The sequence below is a fragment of the Schistocerca americana genome, chromosome 6 (assembly GCF_021461395.2).
Source record: "Schistocerca americana isolate TAMUIC-IGC-003095 chromosome 6, iqSchAmer2.1, whole genome shotgun sequence".
Lineage (NCBI taxonomy): Eukaryota > Metazoa > Arthropoda > Insecta > Orthoptera > Acrididae > Schistocerca > Schistocerca americana.
In genome coordinates this window covers 228,729,902-228,752,325 of record NC_060124.1, presented here as the reverse complement: position 1 = coordinate 228,752,325, position 22,424 = coordinate 228,729,902, and the positions used below count along the sequence as shown (strand labels likewise).

Below are 22,424 nucleotides of genomic sequence, written 5' to 3'. Positions count from 1 at the left end.
TGCTGCAGACTTGCTTTTGTGACAGCTCGCTTTGTTGTACCCCCGACACCATCACAAGCATTCTTCCCATGGCATGAAGCAAAAAAGTGCCATTCTACATCAAACCCAAAATCTTGTTTATGAAAGGAGATGTCAATAATTTTTTTTTTGTTTTTATATTGACTTGCTGCCCCATTCGAAAATTAAATCAGTTATTTTATGGAAGAGTGGTGCTGTTTAAAGTAGTTTGTTAATTTTAGTTGAAAAATGTGCATTGCTGTAGTGTTGTGTTCAAGGTAGTCACTTACGACACAGAAGCTGTGGTTCATTAGTTTATCTTCATCTTTATAATAGAATACAAATGGATGAACTGTGGCCTGTTTGTTTACCCAGTGGTGCCATTGTACTTCATCTTGAACAACAAAGGAATAATTTTCCGAAAAGTCAGCAAGAACTAAGTGTTCATCAGCTGCAAAGGTTTGCTTTTTGTCTTTCAAAAATTTACTTTGAGCTTTTGCAATAAAATGATGCATTTTAAGGTTTTCAAGGTTACCCACCAACACTTCAAAAAACTCTTCATTATTTTATGACTTGTCACCATTTCAGTTCTGTCTTGTGTCACCCATTGTTTGTATTTTATATTGTCAGGCATCAAATCGTCTTCTTCAGATTCTTCAAACATGTCAAGTAAGGCTTGTTTGCCTGGACAATCTTCACATTTTCCCTTGATCATACAATTGTAACTGTCAATATTGCATACCATAACTTCCAAAATGTCTTTATAGTCAACTCAAAGATTGGCCCCATCTATCATCAACTTTACGTTATGATGATACAAACACACAAAAACATTATGGGTGCCAGATGCCCCTGCAACAACACACCATCTTGGTCTCAACTCACAAAACTTTGATCTTCCAATTTTAATGTCAGGATTTTCTTTTTTAAATTGAATTTTAGAACCATTTTCTATCACAGAAACACAGTCTTTTTTGCCAGACATCAAACAGCTGTTATTGTCATTGCCATAATACTTAATAACTTTATTGATTGTGTTTTTATATACCAAATTATATGCACTTTTATTTTGTAATGCTGGTAAAATTCCCTGTTCTTTTACTAATTTGCTTGTTAACAAGACATTCTGACACATTAAATTTATCACTAACTTTTGTTCGAATCCAAGAAATCGGCAGTAAACTGATAATCTTAAATTTATCCTCTTTGGTTCACGTACTGCATTTAGTTTTTAGAACAAATCATCATATTTGATTGGTGAAGTTATAAAAATTCAATCTGTTTTAGTACAAATTGTATATTAAAATGAAAATTCCAAATTCTTTTTGATTGTAGCTGCAATTTTCTCAATTTTTGGATTCAAGGCACTTGGTCTTTTATACTGAGTTCGTTTTCTAATCTCACTAGCAGGCGATATACCCAGGATTACACAAGCTGTATCTACTTTTTTAATGGTTGCTGGTAAGTCACAAAACTCTGTATCTGAGGTTTCACTATCTCTTGTGAATTACAAATATCTTAGAATAACATGTTGGACACAATGATTTTCCTGCTATGAGATTGACAAAATGGCTTCTATTTTTAGAATAATGATCAAATGTTATTGTTGTTACAGGTTTCTTATGTTTCTCAAAAGGGTCCATTCAAGAATGATCAAAAACGTGATGAAATTTTTTTAAGTATTTCATTTCATGGTACTTGCATGTTGATTTGACCTCTGGGCTGACTTGTAAGTAAAACAACACTTTTTCTTCTTCACTGTAATCTTCGATTAAAGCAATGTCTTTAGGATACACTCCATACACACTTTTATGACATGCTTCATTAATAATAACACCAAAAGCACACTGAGACACCATTTTTCAACAGCACACTTCAAGAACTTCTAGCTAAATAAGTGTGAGTAGACAACTTTTGGTGTAAGGGGGAAGACAACAATCAGACTTGTATAGGCTTGCAGATGCAGTTGGTAACCCGCTGAAACAATTACCACAGCATTGTTTTGACAAATAATCATGAGCTAGTGTAATGTGGTGTGTTACATTATGCAATTGGTATACTTTATTTGATTAGCCAACCAGATATCACAGATATTACAAAAATGTATTTTTTACTGCTGTTTTTAATCTTTTTTCCATAACTTTCAATTGAATCTCAAAGTTGAAATTATACTGAAGTTTGATATCATAAAGGTCTATTGACTGTGAAATTTTCAAATTTTTATCTGGTCCCCCAACAAAGATATTGCAGGCAAGAAAGTGGAAAATTAAAAAAAAAAAAAATCCATTTTTAAAAATAGTGCATTTTTTAAAAGTGTAAGCTGCTCACCATTGATACTCTATAAAAAGTAACTATACTATACAGTGTATTAGCAGAAAAAATATTAAAGCTGAGAAATTAATCTTTCTTTGGAAAACTACTGTTCAAAAATAGAGTTTTTTTAATTTGTGGCTGATAACTTTGAACTATTAAAATATATCAAAGAACACATTCAGCTAAGTGATAATGATGTTAATTTGTAGGCCAGAGTGTGTTGAACTAAATGCATTTTATCTCAAAGGCAGAGGACAATCCACTTCTAAATAATTGTAAAAAATGCAAGTGCTTGCACATACGAAAAAACGCATGCGGCCTGGAACAAATATGGCCACCATTTCAAAACAATAAACAATAATTTTTTTAAAAAAAATATTGTTGAGAGTACTAAACATTGGGGAATTCACCCGGCAAATATAAAATTTTTCTGAGATGGTCAAGCAACCAGTGCTGGACCACTTGGTATGGCGTTGGTAGGTCACATTGACCACACAAATTACAATCTTTGGAACATTAACTGCTCTGACGAGCTGCAATGTTTAAGTCAGTCTGCCTTTGTAGTTCATGCAGTGTTCATGTGTATCAGTCTTTATGCTAAAATATATGTATATATATAGGAAACTTGGGAACTGTTTATTACGTATATTACGATCAATATCCAGAATTCCATAACCCCAAACATACCACACACCAACCAGGTGATGGCTAAAAACACCAACAACTCGTTCACTACGAAAGTTTAATTCTTTACAACACAAAGGTTAACATTATTACATACTTTTAAACAACAACAAAAAATAGGTGGTGTGGCTCAACAACACATATAGCTGTACCGTAGTTGCAGCCTCAATTGAGAGGTGCCTATGGAGAGGCAAGGCAAACATGTGCTCCCTGAAGAAGGGCAGCAGCCTTTACAATAAATGCTTGGGCAACATTCTGGATGAGTGACAGATCTGGCTTTGTAGTATTAGCAAACTTGGTCTTTCTGTGCAGGTACTGTGAATGGCTAAAAGCAAGTATTTGCCGGTATTTTTCCCCAGGGCATGAAGTTCTGCTGTATAGGAAGAAGATGATGGCATCCTCTAGGGTGAAATATTCTGGTAGCAAAATTACTTCCATTTGATCTACATTCTAATGGTCAGTCTGCCTATGTAACAGAGTAGTTAGCTTGGCTGACTGCCCCATGGGGGATCCCGGTTCAATTCCCGGTATTTCCAGAGATTTTTCCTTTGTGGAAGAAATGGTACAGGGTGCAGTCAGCCTCATGGGACCAGCTGGGGAGCTTCTTGACTGATCTGCAATGGTTTGAACATCAAGAAACCAGACAAAGAATGAAAGATCAATGTAGTGACCATATGCCCCTCCACACCACTTCCAATTACACCACTGACAGAGGATGAGAGTGGTAGATTGGGCTTGATTGACTTGCCTAGGGATAGAATGTGAATCTTTACTGTTTACCTTTACCATTCTATGGGTCAGAGAATGGGAGAGAATTTGAAAGGGGAAATGGACAGGTTGAAGTTAGATATAATGGAAATTAGTGAAGGGAGTCACAAGAAGAACAGGGCTTCTGGTCAGGTTCATATGGAGTTATCGATATACAATCAAATAGGGGTAATATAACAACAAAAACAATCAATCATTTACAAAATTATTTAATTGGATAGATAAAAAAATCTACTCACAAAGTGATGGCAGAACACACACACAAAAGACTGTTGTGATTGGCGAGCTTTCAGAGCCAGTGGCTCCTTCTTCAGGCAGAAGGGTTGAAGGGGAAGGAAGAAAGGCGATGGAAAAGGACTGGAGAGATCTAGGAAAAGGGGTAGATTTCTGGAAAGTCACCCAGAACCACAGGTCAGGGGAGACTTACCGTACAGGATGAGAAGGAAAGACTGATGGGGACTCCATCAGACGAGATTTGAAAACCTGAGAGCTTATAGGTAGAAGACAATGTAATATGCAATACAGAGATTACTACTAAAACATCGTGCACGAGTTAATAAGAGTGGAAAGCTAAGTGCTTTGTACATAATATAGGTTGGAGGGGGTGGTGAAAAATAGACGGGAAAGACAATGAAAGATGTAGAAAACTAAAACAGAGTGAAGCAAAGAGTAGTTACAATGAAGAAAAGCTGAATTGGAAGAAATTAATGTAAATTAAGGCCAGGTGGGTCGCAAGAACAGAGGACATGTAGTGCTAGTTGCCACCTTCAGAGCTCTGAGAAACTGGTGTCTGGGGGACGAATCCAGAAGGCAAGTGTGGTGAAACAGGCACCAAAGTCACGAATGCCATGTTGTAGAGCATGCTCTGCAACGTAACATATGAATAGGATTACTAATGAATAAGAAAAAAGGAATGTGGGTAAGATACTATGAACAGCACGATGAATGCATCGTCACAGCTGAGATGGACATGAACCCGACACCGAAAACAATAGTACAAGTTTATACGCCAAATAGCTGTTCAGAAGGAAAATTTAATTGTGGAAGGGGGCTAGAAATAAATCAAAGGAAACGGATGGGAATGGTAGGTGAATATGCAATGGGGGAAAGGAATAAAAGAGAAAGTGGATAAAATGAAGAACGCGAGCAGCTGCTCCTGGGTCATCCGCTAAAATTTCATCCAAAGTACATGGCATGCCAAGATCAATGCACAGTGTGTTAAAATTCGGACAGGATGTTAAAATGTGGCGTACCGTCAGCAACTGCCCACATGGGCAGAACGGCGCCAGCGCAGCCATCAGCAGATGGCGCTGGCTGAACCGGCAGTGTCCAATCCGTAACAGGGCCAAAACAACCTCCTTCCACCGAGAAGGGTGTGAAGAGGTCGTCCAAGCTGTGGGGAGAGGTTTCAAGGCCCGAAGCTTGTTTTCAGTAAGTGTAGACCAATTGGCATGCCACAGCGATAAAATGCGCTGACAAATGACCCTGCTAAAATCAGATGAAGGCACACAACAAGAAGCTGTCCGAGGCTGGAGGACCGCAGCCTTGGCCGCGGCATCTGCAGCTTCGTTCCCAGGGATACCAACATGGCCAGAAACCTACATAAAAGTAACCGGAGAACCGTTGTCCGCCAGCTGAAGAGAGCGTTGGATTCAGTGCACGAAAGGGTGAACCGGATACGGTTCACTGAGGCTCTGGATGGCACTCAGGGAATCAGAGCAGCTTGTCGGTGGAGGCGGATGTAAAGAACAGCCTGAGAGAGGGCAAATACCTCAGGTGTGAAGACCAAACAATGGCCATGGAGCCGGTATTTGAAACTGTGTGCCCCGACAATAAAAGAACACCTGATGCCGTCACTGGTCTTAGAGCCATCTGTATAAATGAAGATTGTATTAATGAACTTCGAACGAAGTTCAACAAACCGCGAGCGGTATACTGAAGCTGGGGTAACCTCCTTTGGGAGAGAACTGAGGTCAAGGTGAACGCGAACCTGAGCCTGGAGCCAAGGTGGCGGTTGGCTTTCGCCCACTCTAAAGGTTGCAGGGAGAGGAAAATCAAGTTGCTGTGGAGGCGATGAAAGCGAACTCCAGGGGGTAGCAGGGCAGATACATACAACCCGTATTGACGGTTGAGAGAGTTGTCAAAAAAGGAACGATAAGACAGGTGGTCGGGCATTGATAATAGCCAACAGGCATACCGACAAAGTAGTATATCGCACCGGTAGGTTAGTGGCAATTCACCGGCTTCAGCATGAAGACTCTCGACAGGACTAGTATAGAACGCTCCGATCGCAAGACATAGACCCCAATGTTGTATAGAGTTGAGGCGGCGTAAGATGGACGGCCGTGCAGAGGAGTATACAAAGCTCCCATAATCCAGCTTTGAGCGGACGATCGACCGATAAAGGCGAAGTAGGACAGTGCGATCCGCTCCCCACGACGTACCGCTGAGAACACGGAGGACATTTAGGGAACAGGTACAACGGGCAACCAAATATGTCACATGTGGAGACCAGCTAAGTTTCCTGTCAAATGTAAGACCTAAAAATTTTGTTGTCTCCACAAATGGGAGAGCAACGGGACCGAGATGTAAGGACGGTGGGAGAAACTCTTTGTAGCACCAGAAGTTAATAAAGACCGTCTTCTTGGCTGAAAAACGGAAGCCATTGGCAACACTCCAGGAGTAAAGACGGTCAAGACAACGCTTAAGACAGCGCTCCAGCAAACATGTATGCTGCGCGCTGCAGTAGATGGTAAAATCGTCCACAAATAGGGAGCCTGATACATCAGCTGGGAGGCAATCCATTATTGGATTGATCGCTAGGGCAAAGAGAGCGATGTTCAAAACTGAGCCCTGTGGCACCCCTCCTGGCGAAAGGCATCGGACAGGACAGAACCCACACATACCATGAACTTTCGATCCATTAAAAATGCACGAATAGAAAGAGGGAGGCGACCGCAAGGGCCCCATGTATGCATGGTGCGGAGAATGCCCACCCTCCAACAGGTGTCGTAAGCCTTCTCCAAATCAAAGAACACAACCATTGTCTGGCGCTTCCGCAAGAAGTTATTCATAATGAAGGTCAACAAGATAACCAGATGGTCAACAGCAGAACGGCACCTACGAAATCCACATTGTACATTGGTAAATAGGCGTCGAGATTCGAGCAGCCAAACCAAATGAGAGTTAACCAATCGTTTCATCCCCTTACAGACACAGCTGGTAAGGGAAATGGGTCGATAACTGGAAGGCAAGTGCTTGTCCTTCCCCAGCTTAGGAATCGGGACAACCATAGATTCGCACCAGCATGTGGGAACATGACCCTCAGTCCAGATGTGATTATAAGTACGAAGAAGAAAACCTTTACCAGCAGGAGAAAGGTTCTTCAGCATCTGAATATGAATAGAATCAGGCCCCAGAGCAGAGGACCGTGACCGGGCAAGTGCACTTTCGAGTTCCCGCATGGTGAATGAGGCATTATAACTTTCATGATTCAAGGAGCGGAAGTTAGGTGGCCTTGCCTCCTCTGCCTGATTTCGGGGCAGGAAGGCAGGGCAGTAATGAGCAGAGCTCGAAACTTCTGCGAAAAATCGGACGAAGGCATTGGAGACATCCTCAGAGGCCACAAGGACGTCATTCGCGACCATCAAGCCAGAAACTGGCGAGTGGACCTGCGTGCCAGATAGCCGGCGCAGGCTACCCCAGACAACAGAAAAAGGAGTAAAACTGTTGAAGGAGCTTGTGAAAGCAGCCCAGCTGGCTTTCTTGCTTTCTTTAATAAGACGACGACACTGTGCATGTAATTGTTTATAATTAATACAATTCGCCATCGTAGGGTGGCGTTTAAAGGTGCGTAAAGCACGTCGAAGAGCATGTATAGCGACTCTACATGCTGCGGTCCACCAGGGGACCGGTACGCGATGTGGAGAAGAAGTAGTATGAGGGATGGAATATTGAGCAGCAGTGAGAATGACTTCCGTGAAGTGTGTGACCTGACTATCACCGCTTGCGAAGTTTTGATCCTGAAATGTCGCCCTGGAAGAGAAGACCCCCAGTCTGCTTTGGAGATGTTCCAACTAGTTGAACATGGAGATGGGGTATGATGCAGGAGATGGATAACACAAGGGAAGTGGTCACTCGAATACGTATCAGAAAGAGCGTACCACCCAAACCGACGTGCAAGTTGGGTAGTACATATAGAGAGGTCTAAATGGGAATAGGTGTGAGTTGTGTCCGAAAGAAAAGTAGGGGTGCCAGTATTGAGGCAGACAAGATTGAGGTGGTTGAAAAGGTCTGCTAACAGGGAGCCTCTCGGGCAGGATGCTGGAGAGCCTCAAAGGGGATGGTGGGCACTGAAGTCTCCAGTCAACAAAAATGGTGCAGGTAGCTGAGCAATAATTTGCATCATGTCTGCCCTAGTAACGGCAGACGACGATGGAGTGTAAACAGTACAAATGGAAAATGTGAAAGTGGGGAGAGTAATTCGGACGGCAACTGCCTGCAGATTGGTGTGCAATGTGGTGGGATCGTAGTAGATATCATCCCGGACCAGCAACATAACCCCGCCATAAGCCAGAGTACCTGCCAAAGGGGGTAGGTCAAAACGCACAGAGGTATAGTGTGCCAAGTCAATACGATCGCATGGGCATAGCTTCGTTTCCTGAAGAGCTACTACGAGCGGACAGTGCAAGCGTAGCAGCAACTTTAAGTCCTCTCGGTTGGAGTGAATGCCGCGAATATTCCAACGAAGAAGTGCCATCATGAGAAGAAAAAGGAGAAGCAAGAAGGGGTCACCCCGAAGGCCGCTGAGGGCCTGGCTTTGAGCGAGCACTGCTGCCGCTATCAATAGGTGGAGAGTCATCGTCCATTTGTTCAATAGGTTTGTCAGCCACCATGTTAAGATGATCGGGAGGGGGAGCTTCCTCCGCCGGTGAACGGTCAGATGTTCGGCTACCAGCAGTGCGGCCAGGCGAAACGGACGACGGCCTGGGGCGGCAAACGCTGGGTGGCGCAGGAGAAGAAACGCGTCGTGGCAGAGAAGGAGAACTTTTCTTCCTATGAGCCTTCTTGGAAGGTCGTTTAGTCGAAGTACTGGTCGATGGCTATGAGTTCGGAGTACGTAAGAAGTCTTCACGGGACGGTTCCTTCTTGAAGGCCTGTGCATCTGACTTCTGGGTCATAGTCTTGGCACAAGCTGATGAAGGTGCTTGCGTCTTAGGGGCGACAGGAGGAAGAGGAGACGTTGACCAGGTGATCTTAGCACTGGGCGAACTGACGACCGTAGCGCTAAAGGTCAGATCGCATGTCTGTGTTGATACCTCCCTGGTAGGCCGAGGAGAGGCGAGGACGTACTGTATTTCCCCACTGGGAGCAGCGTGGGCTTCCTACTAGCAAAAAGTTTGCGAGCAGCCGAGGTGGACACTTTTTCTTCGACCCAAATTTCCTGTATACAGCGTTCATCCTTGTAGACGGGACAGTCGCGAGAGGATGCTGCATGGTCACCCTGACAGTTCACGCAACGAGGAGACGGAGGTGGACAGTCACCCTCATGGGCGTCCCTGCCACAAGTGACACATTTAGCCACATTAGAACAAGACTGGCGGGTGTGGTTAAAATGCTTACACTAGTAGCAGCGCGTAGGTGTCGGGACATAGGGGCGAACAGAAATAACCTCATAGCCCACTTTGATACCCGATGGCAGCTGAACACTATCAAAGGTCAAGAAAAGTGTCCGGGTCAGTACAAGGTCATTGTCAACCTTTTTCATGACCCTATGGACAGCCATCACACCCTGCTCAGTGAGGAAAGACTGAATTTCCTCGTCAGTCAATCCGTCGAGTGATCTAGTAGATACCACACCACGCGACGAATTCAAAGTGCGGTGAGCCTCCACCTGGACAGGGAACGTGTACAGGAGTGTGGCCCGAGGGAGATTTTGTGCCTGAAAGGCGCTCTCAGTTTCCAACAACAAGGTACCGTTACGCATCCTGGTACAAGACTTGATAGGTCTGGCTATGGCATCTACGCCCTGCTGAATAACGAAAGGGTTGACAGATGAAAAATCCTTTCCGTCCTCAGTTCTAGAAACTACGAGGAACTTTGGGGAAGGTGGCACTACTTTTGTCACTGGTGGCTGGTCAAGTTTCCGTTTTTGGACAGAAGTCGAGAGAGAAGAAGAAGAGAAATCCATTGCGGATGAATTCCCCATGATTGCCAGCGTCTCCGATGGTGCGCTCCTTCCTTGTGGGGACCCTCTAAGAGGGCGTTCCCGCCTTAGGTGAATGTTTACACCTCAGGTCACACCTCCAAAGAAACGGATGGAGGGACCAATCGGCATGGTCGGAAGGTGTCAGCTCGGGCAATCACCCCTCCCCGGGCCTGGCCTTTACCAGGGGGTACGCATGGGCCCTACTTGTCTACCCAGGGCAGGGAATTACACTTTACCCTGTCACCGGCTACGTGTGTGAATGCGTGGGTCAGCCTTCAGGCACGCACAGGGAAGAAAAAAGAATAGGAAAAAAAAGGGAGAGAGGGAGAGAAAGGACAGACTGTCTCAAACGCCGAGGCGGAGACCATAGGGTGGACAAGAAGCAAGGAGAAGAAGGCAAGGTAAAAAGCAAGGAGGACAGTGAGAGAGGGAGAAGGACAAAGAAAGGGAACAAACAAAGGAAGGAAGAAACCAGAATAAGCGAAAAACCAAAATGACCACAAATGTAAGTTGGTGAACCGTTCGTCTCCGGATGCAGGCGCACACTACCCCCTTGAGGGGGAGGGACTAATTTTAGTCGCCTCTTATGACAGGCAGGAATGCCTCGGGCCTATTCTTACCCCGGACCCGCAGGAGGAGTAATAATATTATGAAAAGGATAACTGCTACACAGCATATAGCAGAGACGCTGAATCGCAGATAGGCACAACAAATAGACTGTCAAAGTGAGCTTTCAGACAACATACACACATGCAAATGCAGCTCTCTCTCTCTCTCTCTCTCTCTCTCTCTCTCTCTCTCTCCCTCTCTCTCACACACACACACACACACACACACACACAGAGGCTGTAGTCATATGTGTGTGAGTTGTGTTTGCGCGAGTGTCTGCCTGTATGCTGTCTATTTTCAACGAAAACCTTGTTGGCCAAAAGCTCACTTTCTGACAGTCTTTTTTTGTTGTGCCTATCTGCATCTTAGCATCTCCACCATATGGTGAGTAGCAGCTATCTGTTTCATAATATTGAAACACACACCATTCATTCACACAAGCAAGCACCCCTTACGCACACACAACCGCGAACACCAGCAGCTCAGACCAGAATGTGGTCTGAGCTGCCAGAGTTGGTGGTAATGGTGCGTCTAGGGTGCTTGCTTGAGTGAATGAATGGTGTGTGTTTCTCTCTCTTTTTGTGATGAAGGCTGCAGCCAAAATCTTGTGTGTAAGTTTCTTTTGATTATGCCTGTCTGCAACTTAACAAGTCATTTTGATGGTAAGTAGCAATCTATCTCTCCCCACATTGTAGATGGGATCAGCCGTTATAACACTTTCTGGGGCATCAAGGAATTGTCAATGTGGTACTGAAGGAAACTGTGTTGGGTAAAAATTGTACACAGAGACCAAGGCATGAATACAGTAAGTAGGTTCAACTGGATGTATGTTGCATGTCATTATTCAGAGATGAAGATGCTTGGCCAGGAGACTCTAGTGTGGAGAACTGCATCATACCAGTTTTCGGACTGAAGACCAAAAGAGCAAGAAGGTATTGAAAATGAATGAAGATAAAATATACACAAAATGAAAGGCTTTGTGTAAAAGCCCTTGGCATTGAGTTGCAAACTGAAGAGAACTAATACATAGACAAACAAATGAAGGAGCTCCATTCTGTATGTTTTATATTAATAAGTATCTCTTGTGTAGATATTTATCAATGTCATATAGTAAATGTTAAGCTCACAGTAGTAGATGAAGTTAGCTATTAGGTAATACTGAAGGAGCATGAGGGGTTTTGTAATTGGATGCTTTTCTGCAAATCTTGGTGTATTAATTTTGCCTCCTTAAATAGTTTCTTATTGCTACAGTGCACAAGTTTAGGTTCTACCAACCACTGAAATATTACTTTCATCTCTCTTAAAAGCTATAGAGCTGTTGTACAAAGTCCCAATCACAGTCAAAGCAAAAAAACTGGTGAGTCACAGATAGACACAACAAAGAGACTGCTGGAACATGAGCTTTCAACCAACAAGGCCTTTGTCGAAAATAAACAGCATATACACACATGCATGCACACGCACGCACGCGCGCGCCCACACACACACACACACACACACACGCACACACACACACACACACATGGCCAGAGACTGTGGTCTGAGCAACTCTGTTATATGGTGAATAGCAACCACCCTTTTCATAATATTGTGGAAAATATAGTAAAAATGGAAAAAATGTGGAAAATACAGTAAAAGTACAAAAATGGACAACTATGGAAAAATACCATATTGCTCTTAACATTTAAACCTAGAACACTGTGGGGGAGGGTTGTTACATTGCTACTAAACAATCGTAGTTTACTATTCCGAATTTTATTCAGAGGAAGTCATAAGTTATAGGCTATAAACTAGTTAATTACAGTTATTAGATCTCCTACGATACATTACATACCAAATTAAATCCGAAAGTACTGTTTTATAACTTATGCAATCAAAAATTTTACAAGGATTTAGTAATCTAGGGTCAATCGGGAACAATTATTGGCTGACCCAGATTAATCCTCTGTACTTCCACAGTATCCCAGTCTCCTGGCATACTTTAACCCATGATGTGGGTTTAAACTTCTCATTACTCCAAAATCAATAATTAATGCCCTGTAACAATCTATCTACTTTCCAGAAAGGTTCCAATATCAAACCAACAGACAAGAATACGTACAGCACTAACAGTTCATACAACACCTCAAAAACTGGCCCCTAACGATATCTGGTGTATCTCTACACAACAAAACAGGAATCCTGTTCAACATTAATAGTCAAAAGACACAAATAAACACAACATGTAAATTTCCATGGAAAGAAATACATTTACTTGCTTCAACTAAACTCTGCCAAATCTGCTTCTTCCAGTGAACACCCCCTCCAGCTAACTAACGACTCCATGTTCTACTTGTGAGGGCTCTTCCTACCAAACAGTCCGCACTTCCTAAACCACTGAAGACACCAAGAATAACAAAAAAGCATATAAACAGAATTCTACACTCACACATGCAGATGGACTTTTGTATGCTTTGTAGGCTTTCTGTACTGGAAAAATTACCTTGTTAATCATGAAGGACCATTTGTCCCGAATTACAAAATGATAACCCACAGACCTCACAACTTGGCATCTCATCCCCATAGGGGTTGTCAGCCAACTCTCCAGTTTCATGGGCTACAAATGAGTTAATTGTGTAACAGTAACATTACTGGTTTAAATACACCACATTGTGAAAACAATGTTAATTTTCATTTGCTCTGACCTATAAGATGCGGCCCGTTTATGTGAAACCACAGAAATGCAGAAGCCATTGTTTCCTAACACAGCAAAAAAAAAAAAAAAAAAAAAAAAAAAAAAACACACACACGCACACACACACACACACACACACACACACACACACACACACACGTCTTTCATTTTCTGACAAAGGCTATAGCCAAAAGCTAATGTGTTTGTGTCTTTTCATTGTAACTGTCTGCAATTTAACACATCTTTACAGTAAGTAAAAATCTATCTTTTCCTTATATCGATTTTTTTAAGTAAAGTTTGTATAGACAGCATTTATTCATGTGATCCTGTCACATCCAAAATCAGTTATTAGAAACATTATTTTATTTAATTCATCTAATTAAAATGTTTCAAAATAGTTATTGCACTTTACCAAATTAATTTCTGTAAGACCAAATTATTGTAACAACTCTACAGAAAACTAATAATGAAAATATTATTGTTAACCAACTCACAAAAATTATGTTCCACTATCCTTGAAAGTAAATTAGATCTTTGACTTGCTTTGTGTTCCGAGTAGGAGTGGTTGCAACACAGTTGGAGTGTGGCAAACAGTGTGGAAAGCTGTGGCTGAGCAAACACCACAAGTGTGTTCTATATTGCAGTTATACTATTTTTTATTTTATTTAATCAAAAAGTCAAAAATAAATTGAAGTATTATCCAAAATTAAATGTTAAAATAATTTTTTTTTAAAAAATCAGTTTCACAAGTTGCATACTAAATTGAAAGAATTCAGGCAGCCAATGGAATGACTATAATCAACTGTCATGATCATCAATCCAAAAAGTTGAGCACAATATTTCTCTCAGTTCCTGCTCTTGAATAACTGGAAATGCAGTGCAATAAACTTATTATTTTGGAGTAAACTGCTATTACAGTTAATCTATGTCCACCCTCAGTAGTGAACAATGAGAACAGGAACATTACATTCTCTATCATGATTTGAGCGGGCAAGTATTTTGTTTTTCTGAGAAGTAAGGCCTTACCAAGTTACTGAAGGAATTCCCATATTTCCTCCTGCAATGTACTAATTATACACTACTGGCCATTAAAATTACTACACCAAGAAGAAATGCAGATGATAAACGGGTATTCATTGGACAAATATATTATACTAGAAATGACATGTGATTACATTTTCACGCCGTTTGGGTGCATAGATCCTGAGAAATCAGTACCCAGAACAACCACCTCTGGCCATAATAACGGCCTTGATACGCCTGGACATTGAGTCAAACAGAGCTTGGATGGCGCGTACAGGTACAGCTGCCCACACAGCTTCAAAACGATACCACAGTTCATCAAGAGTAGTAACTGGAGTACTGTGACGAGCCAGTTGCTCGGCCACCATTGACCAGACTTTTCAATTGGTGAGAGATATGGAGAATGTGCTGGCCAGGGCAGCAGTCGAACATTTTCTGTATCCAAAAAGGCCCGTACAGAACCTACAACATGCGGTCGTGCGTTGTCCTGTACAAATGTAGGGTTTTGCAGGGATCGAATGAAGGCTAGAGCCACATGTAACACATCTGAAATGTAACGTCCACTGTTCAAAGTGCCATCAATGCGAACAAGAGGTGACCGAGACGTGTAACCAATGGCACCCCATACCATCACGCTGGGTGATACACCAGTATGGCAATGACAAATACACGCTTCCAATGTGCGTTCACCGCGATGTCGCCACACACGAATGCGACCATCATGATGCTGTAACCATAACCTGGATTCATCCAAAAAAATGACGTTTTGCCATTCGTGCACCCAAGTTCGTCGTTGAGTACACCATCGCAGGCGCTTCTGTTTGTGATGCAGAGTCAAGGGTAACTGCAGCCATGGTCTCCGAGCTGATAGTCCATGCTGCTGCAAACGTCATTGAACTGTTCGTGCAGATGGTTGTTGTCTTGCAAGCATCCCGATCTGTTGACTCAGGGATCGAGATGTGGCTGCACGATCCATTACAGCCATGCGGATAAGATGCCTATCATCTCGACTGCTGGTGATACAAGGCCGTTGGGATCCAGCACAGCGTTCCGTATTACCCTCCTGAACCCACCAATTCCATATTTTGCTAACAGTCATTGGATCTCAACCAACGCGAGCAGCAATGTCACGATATGATAAACCGCAATCGCGATAGGCTACAATCCAACCTTTACCAAAGTCAGAAACGTGATGGTACGCATTTCTCCTCCTGACATGAGGAAACAACGTTTTACCAGGCAACGCCAGTCAACTGCTGTTTGTGTATGAGAAATCGGTTGGAAACTTTCCGCATGTCAGCATGTTGTAGGCGTCGCCACCGGTGCCAACCTTGTGTGAATGCTCTGAAAAGCTGATCATTTGCAGATCACAGCATCTTCTTCCTGTCGGTTAAATTTCGCGTATGTAGCACGTCATCTTTGTGGTGTAGCAATTTTAATGGCCAGTAATGTATATTGGTTACAATACTCACTTGGAGCGACATGAGAGGCAAAGAAAAATTACTCATGCCAAGACAGTTTGGAATTTCGTGGATAGCATGGTGTTGAACACACACTCCTATGTAAAAGAGAGAACTTTCCTGTGGTGGCCAGGAATCGAACCCAGATCAACTGCTCAGCAAGTAACCATGCTGCATTCAAGCTATTCTATACCATAATTTGAAGAGGGCAAGTACTTTGTTTTTCTGAGAAGTAAGGCCTTACCAAGTTACTGAAGGGATTTATTTCTGTATTTACTTCTGCAATATACTAGTTATATATTGATCACAGTATTTGTTTTAGAACATGGTATGTATTGAGCAAGAAGTTAAAAGCTGCTGCCTCATACAACAACTTTTTTGATGGATTATTCCATTTTGTAGATAAAGACACCAATGTTGAGCAATAAACTAATTATATATTGGTCACATTATTTGTTGTAGCATATGGTACGTATTAAACAATAAGTAAAGTTATTGCCTCACACAACAGTTCTTTTGATGGATTATTATGACATTTGTAAATAAAGACAACAGTGTCAAATTTAATCTTGACTAAAGTTTGAATCTTACTGCGCCTAAGTTCCATTATTTATTAGCTTGGCCAAAAACAGTAGAACAACAAATAGCAACTGCTATATGAAATACATGACTCACTTTAGCACACTGCAAGTACTTCCCAATTATTAACAACTGAGTAAAGAAAACATGGTTTGTTGTAAACCATAATGTAAACATTCTTTATTTAATTAAAGAATGTTTAAATTACAACCTACAATGGACCATGTCTTCTTTTACGCAGTATTTAGTATCTATGGACCCACACAGAAACAAAATTTTACTAATGAATAAGGAAGCCCTTGTTTTCTATCACAGTTAACAGCATGTAAACTACCCGTCACTGTAAATACAATAACTAAACATCTAATTGTTAGCACATAATGCTATCTGTGAGACACCATAGTTAAAATATGGCATAAAAATGGGACTTTACTGGGTTTGTCTACTGACAAGATTTTAGAGTGCTTCAGTTTATGATATCTCATAAATGTGTAGAAATTACACCAGAGGCGGCCTGATAATTTTATAAACAGTTAACAAAAATTACAATCAAAATTATATAAATACAACAAGTTTTACTCACTCAATCTATGTGCTTCCTCATATTCCAGTTCTCGTTTCTGCTTCTGTTCCTGAAGACGTTCAAACAGTGATCGAGGATCATATTCCTCCTCAGGACACTCTGTGAACACCCATAAGCAAAAAGAGATGAATATTAATTAATGATGTATCACACCACACATTCCTAGTGATGGGGACAGTACCATGTTAAACCATGTGTTGGAGTGAAACAGATGGTTGTACTCAAAGTAAAATTCTCAAGATTTTGACACTTACATATGTAATTCTCCCCAACTAGTTCTAACTCTTGAACAAGTTAAGAATCAGAAAAAAAATTTAATTTGATTCTTCAGATTCTCTCGGTATACTTTTTGCTAAAACAGTCCATGGGTGTACTGCCAATCCATAGTGTCCAATGGGCACAATATTTCGGCAATCAGACATGTTGCCATCATCAGGTGTGCTGGCGAACTGAGCTCCTGAGGGCGGGCGGCCATCTTAAATTCCCTCCCCCTGTGAAGCGTTCTCTCCACTGTCTGCACCCACGGCCTCGTGTCAGCGGTTGCTGAGACCAGGATATCCGAGTCTTTCAGCTTGAAGTTGTCGAGACGTCTGCCCCATGAGCTGCAACACCTCAAAACTGTATTCTGGAAAAATGGGTACTTGGAATGGCAGATCAGACGTACTCTCCGCCCCACCTCTAAAGTACAGCACGTGGAGACGGAAGAAGTCACAGAGGAAGAGATAGCCACTGCCTATATACAGTATACTGGCGCACTATCAAGGACAATAGGACGAATATTGAGGAAACACTGAGTAGGAACTGTCTTTTGACCACCCAATAAAACAACAGCATTATTCCGAAGTGTCAAAGACGATCTCGGTTTGCAGAAGGCCAGCAATACCAGATTCCGTGTCAGTGTCGGAAGACTTATATTGGACAGACAGTGCGCACCATCGAAGATCATTGCGGAGAACATCAGAGGCACACTCGACTTAGGTACCCCAACAAGTTGGCGGTCGCAGAGCACTGCTTCTCCAAAAATCACAAAATGGACTACCAACATACCAGGGTCTTGGCACAGACATCTAAATACTGGGACAGCGTCGTTGGAGAGGCTATCGAAATTTGTACCAGGGACGGACTCATCAACCGAGACTGCACCTATAACCTCAGCAAGACATGGGAACCAGCACTGAGTCTAATTAAAAAGACGCTTATCAAAGAAAACGAACAGGCGACCAGGACGGACGAGGCAATTACACCGATGCCACCACAGATGCTGACGCAAGAGTCTCAGAGACTGTCAATGCGAGGCCACAGGCACGGACTGCAGAGAGAATGCCTTGCAGAGGGAGGTGATTTAAGACAGCCGCCCGCTCTCAGGAGGTCAGTTCATCAGCACACCTGACGATGGCGACATGTCTGATCATCGAAATACTGTGCTCGTAGGACAGTATGGACTGGCAGTAAACCCGTGGACTGTTCGAGCAATAAATTTAATTACTTACTGTAAATATTCTCTTCTTCCCAATAATCAATTACAAATGAATAAAATAACATAAACACACTACGCGTCACTCCAATGCTCTTTTGTCATTCCAGTCACATGCTTTGCATCATTGAGTTATATTAGCAAAAGTGTTGTGCAGCAATGCAAGAATTAAACTTTGTCATATAACTCCATATTAATTTGGAATTTTGGGAAAGTAGAACAATCTCATGAATACATTCTAAAAATTTTGGCACGGAGACTCATTAAGTATGCTATTATATTGTGAAAACTTTCTCTTGCACGCAAACAGTTTGCTATTTAATTCAATAAAAATACTAGGTGAAAAACCTGACATTACCCAGATATTTATTTATAGGTATGCCCGAGACTTTGTAAGACTGGAATTTTATTTTTGACTGGTAAGGCATCTTTGTAGACAAAATTTGAAATAGTATGATTGGGCTTATTTGCTTTACTAACACTGGAAAGAGCCGCATATAGCCAGCCATATGAAAAGCAACTGACACTAAGCTCCATGCATGCAACATGCAATGTCTGGGCTTGTGCTTTGTTTATCATAACAAACTTGCCAGGAGTTTTATATAACCAAAGTGAAATGGGAAACTGTTAGAAATAATCGGGATTTGGGGTGCAAAAACTTGGTCACTTGTACTGCTTCTCATCAAAATTTCTGGTTCTACAATGTTACACTTGAGAGAAGTAACTATCAGCCTCATGCCATTATGCAGTTTCAGTGGGCTTAAACTTCACAACAGAATAATCAGGATCCCATTTTTCAAATTAATTCTGTGTAATGGAATGCCATGTGCAGTAAAAGAATTTAAAAATTTCGCTGGATAATTGATATGTGGTCTTGCTTGGTAACTCTGTTAACAGAGACACACTCTACATTTTCTCCTTCAACATTAGTAAGTATGTCCGAGTTAATTCTTGCAGCTTGATCATTTCGAGGTGTGAATATAGGCCTTTCACAAAGCCAAGAGTTTTTATGAGTTGTTATTTGTATCTGCTATATTAAGTCTGGTCTCTCCCTCTTACTCACTGTAAAATTCTCATGATCTTAATGTGTGCATTCACAATTCTCCCTAGCTAATTCTGAACACCGTTGGTGCTCGTCATTGCTCTGTAAAAGTCCAGCAATATTGTGATGATCTCAATGATTACTTAAGTGCTCTCATGCTGCATAAACATTTCTGAGACATAAGATAATGAATGGTGCTCACAATCTGTCTCAGTTACACTACTCGTTCGTCACTGCTTTCAAGGGACCATGAAGCAGCTATGCCAAAATGCTGAGAACTTAAGAAGGATCCTCTTTTGGTGAAACTTTCTGAAGTAAAAAACAATGTATGGTGCTCATGGTCAGTGCTCAGTCAGGACTCTCTTTCAGAGACACGAGACAATGCGTGATAGTGAGGAACAGTGCTTAGTTACACTTCTAATTTTGTTTTGCTTTCAAAAGATTGAGAAAGATTTGTGTGGATACAACGAGAACTTTGGCTGTTCTCTCTCTGAGTAAGGGTTTGTAAGCAGTGAGATAATGTGTGACATTCTCTCTCAGAGATATGACGTGCCTCGCTTGCAGAAGGAGTTTCCAAAGAGTGCATTAAAGCCTGATGTTCTCGAGTTGCAGTGAGTTTCATCTCACTATCTTAATTAGATTCTTAAGATCTGCAAGTTTTCTGTCTTTTAATGGTTCCCCAGTGTATTGAGAAAGACTCTACAGTTTTTGAGGCATTTTTATCATACACAAAACAAAAGTAAGTATCCAAATCTCAAAGAAAACTCAATAAATTTCCTAATCAGAAGTCAAATATACAAATGGTTTGAGAAAAGTAATTAGACAGACAATGCTGCGAGCGATCTACCAACACTGCTTTTCCACTTGCGTACTCTGGTGTGTTCATCCCTTCCAGATTCTCAGTCCGAGCTTCAGCTATGTACAGCCATCACATGATTTTTGAGAGCGCCGTCAGTGAACTTGTGTTTTTGTAGTGTTTTACAAAAATGGAACAGCTTAATTTAGTGCAATGTTTTGCTATCAAGTCTAACACAAAACTCGGAGAATCTGCGAGTGTGACCTTTGAAAAGTTGAAGCATACCTAGGTGGAAAACCCCTTATCAAGAGTACAAGGTTATCGCTGGCACAGTTCATTTTAGGAAGGTCAACAATATGTTGGGTATGAACCTAACTCAGGAAGACCTCCAAATTAAAAAACCAACGAGAACATTGAACATGTGTGTGCTCTTGTGAGATCCGAACGACATTTAACAGTAAGGATGATGGGTGACCTGTTAAACTTAAACACTTGGACTGTAAATCAAATTTAGACCAAAGTATTGCACATGGGACTGGTTTGTGCCAAAAAGAACCTCACAGCTTGGCAGAAGGAATATCAAAGAACCATGTGCGCTGATCTTCTTGAGAGGACTGCCAATGAGCATGAGTGGTTTAGTTATGTGATCACAGATGATGAAACCTGGATTTTCGAATACACTCCTGAGGTAAAGCAACAAAGTGAGGAATGGCACACCGACACACCTCCTCATCCAAAAAAAGCTGGAATGAGCAAATCAAAGATCAGAACAATGCCGATTTGCTTTTTTGACAGAAAGTGTATTGTTCATAAGGAATTTGTTCCTACAGGACAAACTGTCAGCCATGTATTTTATAAAGATATCCTTAAAAGGCTCAAGAAAAGGGTGAATCAAGTGAGACTGGACATTGCTTACAATTCGATGCTGCACAATGACAACACTTCAAGTCACATGGCCACTTGCCTCTCAGAATTTTTGACCTCAACAGGCATTCCTGTATTCCACAGCCCTTCCCTATTCACCTCATCTGAGTCCTTGTGACTTTTCTCTTTTCCCAAAATTGAAAAATATCTTAAAAGGATGTCACCTCTGAAGCTTTTCAGTGTTGCTACCAAAACTGGGGACAACAACTCCGTTAGTGCAGACAATGTTATTAGTTGAAAAAAATTAAAATCTTGATAGATAAAAATATCAGTCTCATTACTTCTCGCACGCACCTCGTAAATAAAGCCTATTGAAAGAAGCAAAGCAAATTCATTAAGTTTTTAGAACACAAAGTAAATCAGTAAATCCATATATCCTAGCTAAATAAATTCATTGTTAGTTTTATTTCATGAAGATAAGATTGCAGCACTTCATTCTGTCACTGATGTAAACTTTCGAAACTACTTTGATCCCTGTGGTAAAAAAAAAAACAAAGCTAACAGCCCCATCTATTGGTTCTTTGGTGTACTATGAAACTAACAACACTATCTACTGGTTCTTTGGAGTACTGTGCGATGATGATAATGTCACTGAGGTAAGCATCGGAACTACTAAGTTGAACAGACTCCTAAAACATTAAACTGAGATATCCTTTTCTTTCTGTGATCCAGTTTTGATTAAATAAAGCCTGTATGTTGCCCCAAGCTAAGCTCAAGGTACCAGTGAAAACCTCACGAAAAATTGTCCAGTAGTTTTGGATATTAGCATGTTCAGACAGACAGATAAAGTTTTTAAAAACATTTTACATCACCTGAAATTAGTTTTTGGCAAATATTTTCAATGTATAGGTACAGACATGGTGGTTTTATAGTTTTATTGTTAGTATAGATAGAAACTTAAAAGTATATATGTAAATGGTATTAGAATCCTACATAATTATATCAAAATAATCTTATCAGTGAATCCTGGCTGGAGTACAAACAATAGGACATTTAAGACAGCAAAACCCCCTCTCTCCCTGTTGCTTTGGACAGGTAATCTGGCTCATGCCCACAATGCCACTAATATATGAACACACCACAATTTGGTCTTCAGGCTGTAAAATAATTTATCGTGCTCAACCTAGTCTTGACCCTTCCACAAAAATCCTGTTTCATTTGTAACTGGTGCATTTATTTTATAAATATCTGTTATTAAGGTGAGGGCAAGGATACAACACATACTTGTTAATGCATCTGTTCAAACCCAGCAGTGCTACGACGATAAGAACATGCAAAAAAAAAAAAAAG

The 22,424-nt window shown here is 41.4% G+C and overlaps 1 protein-coding gene across 6 annotated transcripts in view; it reads right to left on the bottom strand.

Annotated features, from left to right (window-relative positions):
- The window catches only part of LOC124619479 (PSME3-interacting protein), a 110,981-nt gene that overhangs the window by 73,301 nt on the left and 15,256 nt on the right, over positions 1-22,424 (bottom strand). For all 6 annotated transcript variants that reach the window (XR_006980084.1, XR_006980085.1, XR_006980083.1 and 3 more), the window contains exon 3: positions 16,899-16,997. Coding sequence is in view for 2 of the 6 variants with exons in the window: in XM_047145891.1 (XP_047001847.1) it covers positions 16,899-16,997 (99 nt within the window). In the remaining 4 variants the exon portion in view is untranslated. The remainder of the gene's footprint in view (positions 1-16,898; positions 16,998-22,424) is intronic.